Source organism: Lutzomyia longipalpis, chromosome 4 (genome assembly GCF_024334085.1).
Source record: "Lutzomyia longipalpis isolate SR_M1_2022 chromosome 4, ASM2433408v1".
Lineage (NCBI taxonomy): Eukaryota > Metazoa > Arthropoda > Insecta > Diptera > Psychodidae > Lutzomyia > Lutzomyia longipalpis.
Window position 1 is genome coordinate 24299008 of NC_074710.1, and position 14347 is coordinate 24313354.

Here is a 14347-nt window from a genome sequence, read left to right on the forward strand (position 1 = left end):
GTGAAGGGTTAAAATTCATTTGTCAAAATCAGCTGTCAAAGCGGCGTGAAGATTCAAGATTTATTTTACAATTTATTTTATTGCTGAAGATTTATTAAAATTTCTTTTGTTACAAAGTTTGTAAGTTTGAATTAATTTATTAAATAAATAAGTTAAATTAAAAATCAGTAAAAATCCTTTAATTTTGCTCTATTATAGCTCATAAATCATTCATGGAGTAATAAAAGAGATTGAAGGAATTTCCCTGCACTCGAAGAACTCTTGAGATCTTTGATAAAACTACAATCCAGATACGTTCTCCCATTTAATTGAGGACTCAGACATTTCCGGCAGTATGTCCAGCCAAATGAAGCAATCCAGTGCTGGACAGAATGGTCCGTTTGACACACTTCTTGGGGCAAATGAAATAAAAATCCTCATTCCGGAATTCAATCCCAGTAAATTCAGGGATTTGTACGCCAATGAGTGGATAAATGACGTTGAAACACTCGGAAGGATACACAAATGGGACAATCCACGTCTCCTGTTGTACGCTACAATGAGATTGGGCGGCATTGCCAGGGTGTGGTATGAGTACTCCTTGGAGGGCATTACCTGCTGGGATGACTTCAAATGGGACCTGCTGAGTAACTTCCCGAGAACTGTTGAGGCTGCTGATGTACACGCGAAGCTCGCCAAGAGGACGCGACAACCCAATGAGGCAATTGAGGAATTTGTTCACAACACTGTGAAGCTGGCAAGGAAGATTCAACTGGATGACTGTGAGATTGTTGAGTACCTCATTCAGGGAATTGATCAGCCAAAACATCAAATGGTGCTGTCTTCATTGGGAATTTGTAGTCCGAGTGAATTTCTGCAGCATATGCAACTCCTTGAGGATGATTCCAACGGAGCCGTGAGTTCCAGGCATTCAAAGGAAGTCAGTCCACGCTTGAAAGATCATCAGATGAGCACCAGAAGGCAGGAAATTCAGGAATACTTTGATGGTGGAGAATCTCTAAAGCAAAGAGATAGAATGATAACAACTGATGAAGATTCTTTTGACCAGAGACCGTCAAGATCGTTCAGACCACGAGATTTTCAAGATCCAGAAGATTGGAGATCAGGAAGATCATCACATCCGTTCATGCACAATCCTGGATCATTTTCTGGTTCCTTTCCGTTCAATCAGATACAAAGTTTTGGGCCTTATGATGAGAGATTCTTTCCGTCTTATGATCCTTGTGATGGGAGACCGTTAGCATCTACTTCTGATCCATACAATCGTAGATTGTTACCACCGAGTCATAATCAAGGATCATTTTCTGGAAGTGCTGCTGATCCTATAACATATCCTGGAGCTTCATTCCAAAGCAGATCATCGCCTTTTTCATTTCAACGAAGATCTTCGCCTCCTGCTTCATTTGAACGCAGATCTTCGCCTCCTGCTTCATTTCAATGCAGATCTTCACCTCCTGCTTCATTTCAACGCAGATCTTCGCCTCCTGCTTCATTTCAACGCAGATCTTCGCCTCCTGCTTCATTTCAACAAAGATCACATCAACTCAATCCTCAAGCATCAAAAGAAAATTCAGATAATCCCAGAATGAAGAGACCTCACTCACCTGATAAGAAAAATCCCATCGAAAGCTCAGATAAGAAGGAAGCTGGACCTAAAGGAAAGAAAAAGAAACTCAAAAAATGCTTCTCTTGCATGTCAACAGATCATTTGATAGTGGACTGTCCCAAGAAAACAGGAAAGAAAGATCCTGAGGAGAAACAACATCAAGCTACAAAAGAAATAATTCAAAGTCATCAACAGGCTACCTCTTCTTCCACGTCAAACATCCCAGATAAGGAGAAGCCGAAGGAAGACGTTGGTTTGAAGAAAGAAAACACAAAAATCTTGAAGGAGCCTGAGAACAGGATGCAACAGTATGCTGATATGATCGCTAAGCAGGAACTTCTGGCAAAGGGGAAAGCATGGCTTGGACATCTACAGGCAAAAGATGGAAAGATCGTGCATATACAGAAAATCCTTGATGGAAGGATAAAGAAGGATCCCCAGGAAAAGGTAGTTCGGATGATGTTTCAACTTATAAATGGAGGTGTCTATCATTTCCGGGCAAATGGATTGCTCTACTATGTACCAGTAGGCATCATAAGGGATCTCATCCTCTATTGCCACTATGCAATTGGCCATGCTGATGGGTATGAAACATACAAGCATATGGATACAATTTTTTGGCTACCAAGTATGCAGAAAGTGGTCAAGAAGATCCTACAGCGTTGTCCTGAGTGCATTGAAAGCAGTGCAGGATCAGCAGGACGTAGTATGCCAAGTAAACTAAAGGGGAAATACATTCCCTTCTCAGTACTCAGCATTGGCTTCTGTGGCCCATTTGATGCTACAGAACGAAGAAATCAATATGTCTTCATTATGATTGATTTATTCAGTGAATACGTAATGCTGCGACCTGTTGTAGCGCCAATTGCTGCAGTTGCCATTAAAGCCCTAACGGAAGTTGCTGTGAATTTAGTCATCCCATCGGTTGTTGTGAGCAACAACGTGCCTCCCTTCACGACTCCTCAATTCAGGGACTTCTGCGCAGACAATGGCATTCACCAGGAACTCCTAAATGAACGAAACCTGTCGAAGGAACAACAGAAAGCTCTGTCATTCCTGCAGTGCATACAAAACAATGTTAATGTGATGCTTATGCTGCGTGGAAACCAGGATTGGGATAAGAAAATTGATTTGGTGCGATGCTCCCAAGCTAGTCCCACTCCATATGATCCAAAGAAGAAACCCGTAAAGACTCCACCGAAGCCAACAGCACAAGACAAGATTCTCAGCTACACGCCAATACCTTCTATTGTTGAGAAATTGTACAAAGCACTCCAGAAGGATGAAGCCGTTGAAACATTTGAAATGATTGAGCTGCTCCCTGATGAAGGTCCAAGCAGTGCAGAAGGAAGACTCTCAGCAGAACCTCTGCAGACGTACAAAGAGGATGAACTTGTTCTAGTTTACCACAATATCCTACCCTTCCGAACAATCCAAAGGACCATCAATTCTCATTACAGAGGTCCATACGTTGTGAAGAAGGTTCTAGATGATGGCAAATACGTGGTAACTTCAACAGTTTGCAACTCAGGATACAAATTCATGAGAATATGTCCTGGAAGGTGTTTGAAGAAATGGATCACTCAACGGGATTTGGATAAGATGCAATTTGGGAATTTTAATTAATTAATTAAAAAAACAACATGAACTTTAACCTTGTCTTAATTCATTTATTCTTCAGTTTACAAAACAATCAGTTCGTTGTGAAATACTTCCGTTTGCAAACTCCTAAGCTCCATCTTCTTCAACAAACTCCTGGACTTCATTTTCATCATTTTTCGCGATCTGGGTGGAACTTTGGGTATTTGAGAAAAAGTTGCCTTTGTAGTTTTTCTTCAGGATCGCCCGTGGCGGAGGTACTGGATGTTCCGGATGAACAGTCCGCATATGTGAGCGCAGGACGTGGCACTGTGTGAAGGATTTGCCGCATACGTCACACTCGTAGTTCTTCTCACCCGTATGGGTAACCATATGGATGTTTAGGACATTTCTTGTGCCAAAACCTTTACCACAAACTGTACAAATGTGATTCCTTTCACCTGTGTGACTTACCAAATGTACGTTCAATGCGTATTTTGAGACAAATCTGTAGGAGATTACAAAAAAAAAAGTTAGAAAACTCTATTCCTTAACTTCTCTGACGTTATCATGGCGTTCTAACCCAGTGGACGCTATATGGGGTCTATGGGCAACTCCCTTAGTAACCTCAACCCTACGACTTGAACGACTAAACTGATTGTTAACCGCCTGATTACTTTCTACTCTACTCTCATCACCTATCTAGCTTTAGTCTATCCATTTACTAGGTCTCATTCTCATTCACTATTACCGCCGATCTGTCTCTTAGTTCTCTTCCTATCTCTTTTTCTATCGCCTATTTAAAAGTCTATAACATGGTTGTAGATGGGGTAGATTTAGATTTGTTTGAGGTGAATGTGTATAGCTCACTTTCCTTCCACTGCCGTCAGTAAGGCCCATTGTAAAATATGGGTATAATAGATGTTTGAATTCGAACCAGGAACTGTATGGATACAACTTTTGGATGTTCTATTCACTGCTCCCTTGGCCTCCCTTTTCTTGTTCTTTGGCATGTTTGGTTTCCCAGAAAGAACGTAACAAATTTTTCTACATTAAAGAAATGTTAACTTCTTAACAACTTCCCAACCGTGGAGTATCGGAACCTTCTTAATCTGGCCTCTAGCTAAAGTCTGCCCAACATGGATTGGTTTGTATAGCCTTTTAGTTTCAAACAAGACACGCAAGCCCAAACACCAAAGACAGAGGTTTTCACTCTATGAGCAGTTAAACATTCGTTGGACAGTGAATAAAGCCGCTACATTATGCTGGAATTACCTCTTTTGGCACGTGGGACATTCATGTCGAAGATCTCCACGATGCCGTCGCATGTGATACTCATAGCGATACTTCCGGTTAAATTTAGAATCACAAATGGTGCACTGAAAGACCTCTTTGGGCTGTTTGTGCGTCTCGTGGAATCTAATAACGTGCGCTTTGAGGGTTTGGCTGTGAATGAAGCTCATTTCGCAGTACTTGCACGTGTAGTTCTTCTCTTGCGTGTGAATCCTCATGTGAATTTCAAGATTAGTCTTTGATTTAAGTCCACGCCCGCACAGGGAACAGTGAAACAGGTGCCCAGCATGAGTAAGACGATGATTTTTAATACCAGTGCGGAGGACGCATTTTCCACAATCCTCACATACAATTTTTTCTCTGATCTTGTTGATTTTCTTGAGAAAACGACTGTGGTGCTCTGCTTGGCGGTGAACATAGTATTCCTTAGCACTTGGGAAGGAGATATTGCATATGAGGCAAGATCTTGGTTTCTGTTGATTCTCTGGAGATTCGGTTGTTGTACTCAGTTTGTTATTTTGTTTTGGATTTTTGGTTGATTTCTTCTTGTCTTCCAACCCATCCAACAAGTTAGTGGCTCTAGATCTTGTTCCTGGTATTGGTGTATGCTTACTGTAGCAGTGATCTTGGTAATTACTGAGACCCTTAAATGATTTCTCGCAAATGCCACAGTGATTGATCCTCTCGGATTTTGGCAGCAATCCCCTCTTTTTAATCATTCCTGGAGGCTTTTGGTTCTGCTTTTTTCTGTGCTTCCGCCTGTAGTGCTCCTGATATGCTGCAACATTTGGAAAGTCAAGTTGACAAATGTTGCACTTCCTCTCAACAATTCTTGATGATCTTCTTGGTTTGATCTTCTTTTTCTCTTTCTTTGTGGTATCAATTCCTTCGGAAGATTTGGGCAGTTCAAATTGTTCAGCCGCTTCATGGAATGTATCAGGATCTTCTTCTTTAACAACTAACTCGGCGGGAATCTCATCGTCATCATCACTGAGAGGATCCTTGAGTTGGGAATTCTCATCTTCTCCTACGTTGTGGTTTTGTTCCTTTTCCAGCAAATACTCAATGATCTTCTCATTGGACACCATGCACTGCTGCTTGAAGTTGCAGGACACAGTGAGGGTGCTCTTGCAGGGTTCACAAATTCCTGAGAAAGCCTCACAGTCAAGGACGTCGGTTCCAATGAGGAATTCCAGCATTTTCTTTCCTTGAAGTTCATTCTCAAATTTCACGTCCAGCGGGACGAGCTTGGCGTCTCCCCTGAGGCAGGTTCGGCACACACGTTCTTCAATTTCCATTTAATAGTTTAGAGATTATCCTTTTCAGCGCCAATCTGACTATCTCAAAACAACACACGCCGCTTCCGTAGAGTTTGATGTCCGTACAACACGACAGATGATTTGCATGGGACATGGTGTATGACATTCATATGGCATGTCTTATGTACATAAATTTTATGCGGAAAGGCGGGAAAGGCTTACTCGTACGCGTTGACTGTGATTCGGTAAGCGAAAAAGCATTTCCAGAAAATTTGTCCACCCCTAACCTTCTCTACACTTGAATTTTTAGTCAGATTTTAGCTGTACCATCCTCAATTTTTGCCACACTTATACTATCATCTAGTGGCTTTTATTTCAATTATAAATTTTAAGTAACAGTTTATTTTTCCACATCCTCGAACTAGAGAAGAAATACAATCGAATAATTAATTTCTCTACCTTAAGAAAAAATCATCGGAAACTAAAAATATGAATTCCGAAGAATTCTTTGACCAGCATGATAGAGCAATGGAGTTAGCGGATGCAGTTCTTGTGATGAAACATCTCTATGAGGAGCCCGTGTATATGTCCCTTGTTTTGCCTGGACATCCATAACCCTGACGGTTCCGTCCTTTCCCTTATAGATCTTTGTAATACGGCCAGGTATTGCGCTCCTCCCTTTCACTCGGCACCACCACCAAATCTCCTACTTCGGCTTCTCTCTGTTTGTCCCATCATTTAAGTCTCTGGAATGGGATAGTATGGGAGCCATGGGAGCATAGTATTTCAACCATGATCTCCAGAACACATCTGCCATATATTGCGATGCTCGCCACTGCTTCTTAAGCAAGAGGTCCTTTTATGAACAGTTTATTTTTCCACACCACCCGTAAGTGAAACTTACCAGTACATTTCCTTTACTCTGCTTTTGAATTTGGTGCACTAAATGTAGTTCCACTGCTATTGAAAGATGGTGAATTAGCTTGCAGTGGAATGGGGAAAATGAAAATGTGGTGAAAATAAATCATTTTGGCGGCAAAATTGAATTAAGACAATTTGCAGAGCAGCTTAAAAATAATAAAATGTTTGAATTATTCCAGAAAATTAAAGTAATTCATTTATTTTCTTGCTATTTAGTAAAGACAGTTGCGAAAAATAACTTCAGCTGCCAACTTCTGTAGACTTTTTCTTCATCCTCCTGAATTTCATTTTTATCTTTTTGCGAGATCTGAGAAGAGTTTTGGGTATTCGAAACGGAATTAAAGAGCTAGTAGTTCCTCTTGCTATTCTTCTTTAGGAGCGTTCCAACTGGTGGTGCTGGATGTTCCGGATGAGCTACACGGTAATGTGTGCGTAGGACGTGGGACTGGGTGAAGGATTTGTCGCATACGTCGCACACGTAGTTCCTTTCTCCCGTATGTATGGGCATATGGACGTTTAGGGTAGACTTTGTGCCAAAACCTTTACCACAAACTGTACAAATGTAATTCTTCTCACCTGTGTGAGTTACCATATGCTCTTTCAATGCATAATTCGTGATAAATCTGGAAAAAGAATAACATCTACATTCCTTAACTTCTGTTTTGATATTTTGGACTTACTTCTTTTGGCACGTGGGACATTCATGTTGGAAATCACGACGATGTCTTCGCATGTGACACTCCATGTAATGTTTCCGTTTGAGTTTTTTATCACAAATTGTGCATTGGAAGACCTCTTTGGACTGTTTGTGGGTCTCGTGGAGTTTGAGAATGTGCGCTTTGAGGGTATGGCTGTGAACGAAGCTCATTTCGCAGTACTTGCAAGTGTAGTTCTTCTCTTGTGTGTGAATCTTCATGTGAATTTCGAGATATTTCTTAGCTTTAAATCCACGCCCACATAGGGCACAGAAGCACGTATTTTTCTTTACATGAACAAGATGATGGGATGCAATGGAAGTGCGGGAGACGCACTTTCCACATATCTCACATGCAACTTTTTCCTTTTTCGAGATTACCAACCCTTTCCGCTTTCTCCTGTAGGGACCTAGGTGACCATGTTCCTCTTTGTAGTGAACATAGTATTCCCTGGCATTTGGGAAGGAGATGTCGCATTCACGGCAACATTTTGGTTTCTGAGGCCTAACAGGAAATTCGGTTGTTTTGCTTCCTTCCTCTTCTTGTTCCGGGTTGTCGGTATCGCTGTTTGATTGTGTCTTGTCTCCCGCCAATCCATTCAACACATTAGAGGGTCTGGATCTCTTTTCTGATATTGCCATATGCTCACTGTTGAAGTGATCCTGATAACTACTAATACCCACAAATGACCTCGCACAAAGGTCACAGCGTTTGTGTCTCTCATTTTCTGGCCGCAATATCCTGCTTGGAAATATTCGTGGCTTTTTGATCTTCCTTATTTTGTGCGTCGATTTGTAGTGTTTATAATATTCTTCTATATTTGGAAAGCGGAGCTGACAAATCCGACAATTTTTCTCAACACTTATTGGTCTTCTTGGTTTGATCTTCTTTTCAGTCTTCTTTGCAGAAGATTGGAGCGAATGTCCTTTTAAACGCCTCTTGTTCTTCGTTATTAGGTGCTTCCGAATGTAGTGCTTCTGATATGCTGCTACATTTTGAAAGTCAAGTTGACAAATGTTGCATTTCATCTCAACAACTCTTGATGATCTTCTTAGTTTGATCTCCTCTTCATCCCCCTTTGCGGCATCAATTCCTCCGGAGGACTGGGGCAATTCCAGGGGGTCCAGGGGAGGGAGTTCAAAATGTCCTGTCCCTTCGTTGGGTGCGCTTAATACATCATATTCTTCCTTGACAACAAGCTCTGCAGGAATCTCATCATCATCATCACTGAGTGGATCCTTGAGGGAGGAATTCTCTTCTTTTGCATTGTGGTTTCGTTCCTTTTCCAGCAAATACTCAATGATCTTCTCATTGGACACCATGCACTGCTGCTTGAAGTTGCAGGACACAGTGAGGGTGCTCTTGCAGGGTTCACAAATTCCTGAGAAAGCCTCACAGTCAAGGACATCGGTTCCAATGAGGAATTCCAGCATTTTCTTTCCTTGAAGTTCATTCTCAAATTTCACGTCCAGCGGGACGAGCTTGGCGTCTGCCTTGAGGCAGGTTCGACACACTTGCCCCTCAATTTCCATTTAGATTTTCCTTTGCGGCACTAATGACAACAAAACACCTGATCAAAGCAAGTTTTTCACTAGACAACTCATGAACGATGACAACAAAAATTTGAGGTTAGAATATTGAGGTTAGATCAGTATTTTGGGATTGTTTACAAATAAAAAAGAAGTTTCTCTGGAAAAAATGGAAATTGAAGGAAGAGTGTGCAGAACCTGTCTCAAAGGAGACATTGAGCTAATCCCACTGGACGTAAAGTCCGAGGATGAGTTACAAGGAAAGCAAATGTTGGAATATCTCTTGGGCAGTGAGATCCTTGATAGTGAAATCTTCTCAGCAATCTGTGAACCGTGCAGGACAACACTAACCGTGTCCTGCACCTTCAAGCAACAGTGCATCCTGTCTGAGGAGAAGATCACGGAATATTTGTATGGAGATGACAAAAAGGATCTCTTTAAAAAGGAAGAAGTTGTTGTAGAAACATACGAAGATCCCCTGACTGATGATGAAAATGCTGATTATGTGGAAGAGGAGATTGTTGAAGCTCCTCCTGAATCACTTGACAAAGAGATTGATGCTGATACAATTCATGCCACGGATAATTTTGAATTATATCCACCAGATATGCCTTTATCACCCGAAGAACTCCAGGAGAATGACAAGGACGAAGATGAGGAAGTTGATCCCCAAGAAAAATCACCAGAAAGTGCTGAGCAGTTAACTAAAAATTCACGGAGATGCACCAGCTGCCAAATTACCTTTGCGGATTTACCTGCTTACCAAAAACACTACCAAAAGCAACACAGACGGCGAAAAGGAGACAAGTCACCGAAGGACTCAAAGGACAATGATAAATCCACACCAAAGGATGATAAAATCAGACACTGTGGAGCGTGTGATAAAACATTCCAGGGTATTAACAAGTACAAAAATCACTACTACCACGTGCATGCGAAGAAGCCAGGAAAAAGACAAAAAATCCCAAAAGAGTTCAAGGAAAAGGCAGACCCGCCCCCAAAAGCTTCGGAATTGAAGAAGAAGAAAATCACAAAATCTCCCGAGAAGCAGGAACAAAAATCAGGAAGTGGAATGACTTGTCGTCCATGTCAGCTCACATTTTCCGACGTAAAAGACTACAGAACCCACTACTGGCATGAGCACGTAAAGAATCAACCAGGAAGCAATAAGAAGACCGTGTGTGAGGACTGTGGCAAAACCGTAAGCTTGTGCAGGATAAAAATCCACAGATTAGCTCATCGGGGCAAGTCCTTTTTCTGCTCAATTTGCTCAATGGGATTCACAATGAAGGAAAATCTCACGGTTCACATGCGGATTCACAATCAAGAGAAGAAGTTCACGTGCAAGTACTGCAATGAGAGTTTTGTTCATTGGAGAACGCGCAAGACGCACATCCTCAAGTACCATGAGACGGATAAACAGCCTGAAGCCTTTGAATGTAGCATGTGTGATAAGAAATTTGGTCAGAAGTACTATTTGGACTTCCACATGCGCAAACATCGTGGTGATCTCCGGCATGAATGCTCCGTTTGCCAGAAGAGGTAAGAAACTGCATAAAGGTTGTTTTTTCGATATGTATGACTATAGACAACTACCCCCAGTAACCTTGACTCACAGCTTCACATATAAATACAGACAATTGGCAGGGTTATGCCAGATATCTAATTGTTATTGATGGCAATCAATTGTGGACTGTATTTTATTTAAAATTTTGATCTACGGTGTGGGTGGGTGTGGCGAGGATAATAAATCTATGGCGAGCGCGCCAGATTACAAAATTGCAAATGATTGACAAATGTGTGGGAATCTATAATAAATAAATTAATCTAATTAAATCCTTTCTAAACATTCTACAACTTATCTTTACCTTCACATCTTTTGGTTTTCCTGTAGAAATTCATATTATAAATTCATTTTAGTTAGCTAAATTTCGTTCATTATATATAATATCTTTCATCTTTTAACTTTTGTTCAATCAGCTTTTAAATCAACCAATATTTCTATCATCCTTTTTCTCCGTCGAATTCCTAAAAAAGTATCTAAATTGTTAGTGCATATTCTACATTTTGTGACATAAATATATGCAGATTACTTACTATTTTACATGATTTTAACAAATTCACATTGGCGTCTCTTCTAATTCATTTCTCTTTCTGTGCAACATACGCCTACTACGATTAACTATAAAAACTAAGCCTTTCAATTCCCCGAAAGGGACTATTAGGGCTATTCATCTTCAACACTATTCAAAGAGGTGTTTTAAGATTTTCCAGGACATTTTCTTTTATTTAAAAATCATTTAATTCTTTGTGTATGTACCTATAGGTATAATAAGCAATGGAATGAATCTTAAGATTAAGATAAAGAGATGCTTACATCAAGATTAGATTTAAGAAATTGCTCAAGTAGATAAAAAAAAATCCCTTTAAATTTTCTATTATAGATTCATCTCTAAATATGCACTTAAAATGCACTTGATAACACATACGGGGGAGAAAAATCACATTTGTACAGTTTGTGGCAAAGCTTTCGGGACAAAGGGGGTCCTAAAGTTGCATATGGTCACCCATACGGGAGAAAGGAATTACGTGTGCGACGTATGTACTAGATCCTTCACACAGTGCCACGTCCTGCGCTCACATATGCGTGCAGCTCACCCAGAACACCCACTACCACCGCCAGGAACGATCCTGAAGAAGAACTACAAAGGTCCTCTTGTCATTCATCAAGAGACACAAGAATTGTCTCAAATATCGGAAAATGATGAAGATGAAATGCTAAAGTATGACGATGATGATATTTCTGAGCAATCTGTAATAATTGAAGAAATTGCATAATAAATTAGCCGAAATTGCATTTTGTTTCCTCTTTTTTAAATCATTTCTGATGAATAATTAAGAGAATAAATTCAAGGAATCTCGAAGGTTAGAACTGAACAAACTGTCAAAATATTCTTGTGCAGCTGTTAAAAAAATGTCAAACGTTAGAATCGCAGAAACTGTCAAAATTAATTAAAAAAATTAAAAAACGTTAAACGTTAAAATTGAACAAACTCTCAGAGGTTCCTTCTAATACTGCTCGGTAAAAAAAAAAACGTTAAACGTTAAAGAACGTAAAAAAAACTTTCTTTTTAATTAATTTTTGACCACTACCTTTAAGTATAGAACTATAATATGGTCATCTGTGCTACTACTGAAAATTATTCTTCTCACACAGATTTTCATAAGAAAGCGATAATCACTTTGCTAGAAATCAACCAATCTGAGCTCTTCTTTGTCCACATATTTTTATTATTCATTTAAAACTCATTAGTTTGGTAAATTAAATCTAATTACGTTTACCTTGAAAAAAAATTCATAGATTTGTTTATAAATGCACTTAATTACGTCCACTATACTGCAGTTTATATTACTTATAATGATAAAGTGAAACTTTAACGCTAATGTTTCATCGATGAGCTGAAACTTTAACCCTTTAACGTCCAACATGAAACATAAAAACATTGAAACATGCGCTCTTTTATTGCGATTTTTATTCTATGAAATTTTTTAGAGGACTTTTCGAACTCAGAACGTCTTCTTTGGCCCCTTATGCGTGAATTTGATGCATTTTGTAACATGGAAAAACAATTACATTCATAAATAATTGAAAAAATAAAATGTTTCACGTTTGGGTCAACGTATGACCCAAAAAACCTTAAAGGGTTAAAATGTTTTCACGTATGTACACGAGAAACATTGTAACGTGTTTTTTAAAAAATATATTTTTATTATATTTATTCTTTGGTAACTCTTAAAAAGGACATTTGTCCGTTAGAAAGTCTTTTTTAGCCTTTAAAAATTGAATTCAATAAAAAAATAAAATATTTTAAGTTTGGATCAAAACGTATGACAGAGAACGAGAAAGAATTATGTAAAGTGAAATAATTAATAAAAAAAAACCTTCAGGTCCATTTGAACGCTCTAGAGACGACAGTTTCACTATTTCTTGTACAGATCTGTGTGAACTATATATGTTTTTCCGATGAAGAGCTTTGAACTATATACATAGCGTAATTATTATTTTTTAATTGATAAATCATCAAACATTTCAGCAGACAAATAAAAGAAAAAAACTCATGAAATTTTTAAAAAATGTTGAGTTAAAAAAAGTCTTGGCTATATGGATCCGGAAGGAATCCAACAGCCGTACAAATTTAAAGTGCAGAAGAAGAAGAAAAAAAGTCTTTATTACTAGGAAAAGAAATGGGGGTGGGGAAAGAAAAACTAAAAGAAAATTAATAAAATCATCTCATAATTTGGGAATGTTGAAGAGACACTTTTGTGCGAGACCGCAGGAAAATCGTGAGTAATCTGACGCTTTTATCTTTGCGTCGACGTCGTCATTGTCATCTCGTGGAGTCGCAATGCTGAAATTTTCTCAAACATCTTTTCACAAAGATATTCATACCAAATCGTCCAAAAGAGCCCAGTCTCATTCGAAAAGTTAATCCCGGCGGAATGTTTTGTAACGTTTCTCACAGAGACATAAAAACTTTTTCTTTTCCTCCTCTTTCCGCACAATTTGACCTGCCAATGTGAAAAATTTTAATTTAATTGGAAAAGAAAATCACTTATTAATAAAATATTTTTTAATTTTATTTTGTGATATGAGAATAAAGTGATTCTAAAAAAAAGCTGGATAGTTTTTAAATAAAAGTGATGTGAATTATTTAATTTTTATAAAGAAAAAAAAATGTGAAAAGGTCATTTTTCAGAGTTTCTAGAGGTTCACGTGGACTAGATGATTTTTATTGTTATGTGTGATTAATTAATAAAAGAAAGAAGAAAAAAAAAAGAATCTGATACAGAGAGGAAGATTAATTAGGTAGAAAATCTAAATATATTTTCACAATCAAATTTAGATCATAATTTTTGTGCGAAACCCACGATTTTTCACAAATCTACTGTTCAATAGTAAATCTACAGCTACATATTGCTACATACATGCGTCCCCCCATACATATGCGAGGGAGAAAAAAGATGAGAATTTCAATTTATTTCTGTTTGGCGTGCAGCAAACTCCAACCATATCAACATATGTTTGTTTATATTCATCCACCAAAAGCCCCCCGAAAGCAATGAGGGAAATCAGTACATTAAAATACAAGCAATATAAGACAAGATGTTAATAAGTGAAGAAGAAATTCATTGAATAGGAAGTCAAGTCAAAATACGAATAACGATCGTTTAATTTTCCACCAACACAAACATCACGATTTTCTTTTGGAAGCCTCATTTTTTGCCACCTCACACCTGTCGATTCAAAATGCTTCTCATCATAAAATAAATATAGCTCCTTTACATAAACCGAACAAGTGCTACATAATATGCTCTATTATCTAATATATTCACAGCATTTTTCACATACATAATTCTCAATCTTGAATAGGTCAAAAGTCAATCATTCAAATATTTTGATAAAGT

The 14347-nt window shown here is 38.7% G+C and overlaps 4 protein-coding genes across 4 annotated transcripts; 2 read left to right on the top strand and 2 right to left on the bottom strand.

Moving 5' to 3' along the window:
- Nucleotides 1-22: 22 nt before the first annotated feature.
- Nucleotides 23-3260, top strand: LOC129794981 (uncharacterized). Its single transcript, XM_055835951.1, has 2 exons — nucleotides 23-120; nucleotides 199-3260. Exon 2 carries the CDS (start codon nucleotides 335-337, stop codon nucleotides 3230-3232), a length of 2898 nt encoding a protein of 965 aa, XP_055691926.1. The 5' UTR covers nucleotides 23-120; nucleotides 199-334; the 3' UTR covers nucleotides 3233-3260.
- On the bottom strand, nucleotides 3255-5901 carry LOC129795009 (zinc finger protein 227-like). The gene is made up of 2 exons (XM_055836014.1): nucleotides 4460-5901; nucleotides 3255-3692 (listed from the first exon to the last, which is right to left on the bottom strand). The coding sequence occupies exons 1-2, from the start codon at nucleotides 5773-5775 to the stop codon at nucleotides 3335-3337; spliced, it is 1674 nt and encodes a 557-aa protein (XP_055691989.1). The 5' UTR covers nucleotides 5776-5901; the 3' UTR covers nucleotides 3255-3334.
- Nucleotides 5902-6827: 926 nt separating this feature from the next.
- Nucleotides 6828-8966, bottom strand: LOC129795003 (zinc finger protein 226-like). Its single transcript, XM_055836006.1, has 2 exons — nucleotides 7338-8966; nucleotides 6828-7280 (listed from the first exon to the last, which is right to left on the bottom strand). Exons 1-2 carry the CDS (start codon nucleotides 8882-8884, stop codon nucleotides 7004-7006), a joined length of 1824 nt encoding a protein of 607 aa, XP_055691981.1. The 5' UTR covers nucleotides 8885-8966; the 3' UTR covers nucleotides 6828-7003.
- An 8-nt stretch (nucleotides 8967-8974) lies between these two features.
- Nucleotides 8975-11738, top strand: LOC129795005 (zinc finger protein 782-like). Its single transcript, XM_055836009.1, has 2 exons — nucleotides 8975-10423; nucleotides 11326-11738. The coding sequence occupies exons 1-2, from the start codon at nucleotides 9051-9053 to the stop codon at nucleotides 11717-11719; spliced, it is 1767 nt and encodes a 588-aa protein (XP_055691984.1). The 5' UTR covers nucleotides 8975-9050; the 3' UTR covers nucleotides 11720-11738.
- Nucleotides 11739-14347: the final 2609 nt, after the last annotated feature.